The sequence below is a fragment of the Sinocyclocheilus rhinocerous genome, unplaced genomic scaffold (genome assembly GCF_001515625.1).
Source record: "Sinocyclocheilus rhinocerous isolate Xijiao unplaced genomic scaffold, SAMN03320098_v1.1 scaffold5890, whole genome shotgun sequence".
NCBI classification, from domain to species: domain Eukaryota; kingdom Metazoa; phylum Chordata; class Actinopteri; order Cypriniformes; family Cyprinidae; genus Sinocyclocheilus; species Sinocyclocheilus rhinocerous.
Window position 1 is genome coordinate 88,146 of NW_015642844.1, and position 1,296 is coordinate 89,441.

General features: G+C 43.8%; 1 protein-coding gene across 3 annotated transcripts in view; it reads left to right on the forward strand.

Moving 5' to 3' along the window:
• LOC107756862 (receptor activity-modifying protein 3) overlaps positions 1-1,293 on the forward strand; it is a 14,175-nt gene extending 12,882 nt beyond the window's left edge. For all 3 annotated transcript variants that reach the window (XM_016574170.1, XM_016574171.1, XM_016574173.1), the window contains one exon: positions 1,038-1,293. In XM_016574170.1, the coding sequence (XP_016429656.1) occupies positions 1,038-1,293 (256 nt within the window). The remainder of the gene's footprint in view (positions 1-1,037) is intronic.
• Positions 1,294-1,296: the final 3 nt, after the last annotated feature.

A 1,296-nucleotide genomic window follows, 5' to 3' on the forward strand; every position in this document is an offset into this window, starting at 1 on the left:
CACACACACTCCACACAACCTCAAACCCCCAAACCACACACACTCATACACACACACACTCACACACACACACACACACTCACTCACTCACTCACTCACTCACACACACACACACACTCTGGTGCTAATGGTTTTTCTACTGTACAAACTGTATTTTCTATCCCCTTACCCTGAACCTCCCCCTCACACAAAACTACAGGCATTTTTAGATTCTCAAAACACTTGTTTCCTCATGGGCACCAAAAAAAATTTCCCCACAAGGACAAAATGTACTGGAATTACTATCCTTTTGGTCTCTTTAACGTAGGGAATACCGGGACCCCGACACACTCACTCACTCACTCACTTGTATTTTACACCAAAATCAGAATAAATTAATTTTCATAAAGAAAACAAAGCCTGTTTGTAAGACCATCAAGGTGTTTTGTATTCATATCAAACTAATTTAAACCCAAACATTCTTGTCACTGTGAAAATACTGTAATTGTTTACATGCAAACATTTTTTATTACACGTTTTCTGAAATGTTATGTTTAAATATGCAAATGAGGCATTCTCTAATTAAATATGCACTAATTTGCATGAATTTACTGAACATAAATCTAAACATTGGATAAAGTCAGGTTCATAATTCCTGCTAGATTTTCTGGTCATTATTAGAGTTCAAGGTTTCTCAGAGGGGATTCACTCCATAAATCAGAAAATACTGCATCTTCAGGATCCTCAGAATCAGGCTTTCATGTCCGGCATGCAGTATTAATGTCTTGTGTCTTGGACGTCGATCAGGAGTATTGAGGACGAGTATTGTGTTGTGTACTATGATGTAAACTCTGTTCATCTGCGTCTCCGTGAAGATGAAGAGGAAGGAGCGTTATTAGCGCTATAAAGCTCTGCGCTCATGTCACGGGACAGGTTCATTTGAAAAGCCTCATTAGATGCTGAATATGAGCCGTTCCTGAAGGAAACGACTGATCCGCTGATTGCCTGAATTTCTCCATGAGATGAATAATAACGTGAGTTTCTGCTTGTCTCCTCAGAGAGTATCACGTCTTCTCCTTCTGCACGGAGATGAACGCCGAGCGCATCGGCTGCTTCTGGCCGAACCCAGCGGTGGAGCGCTTCATCATCAGCATCCACAAGCACTTCTTCTCCAACTGCAGCCTGGAGCACGTGGTGTTCGTCGACCCGCCGGACGACACGCTCACCCTCCTCATCCTCGTCCCCGTCTTCCTCACGCTGGCCATGGTGGTGCTGGTGGTGTGGTGCAGCAAGCGGAGCGACATCCTCGCCTAGCCT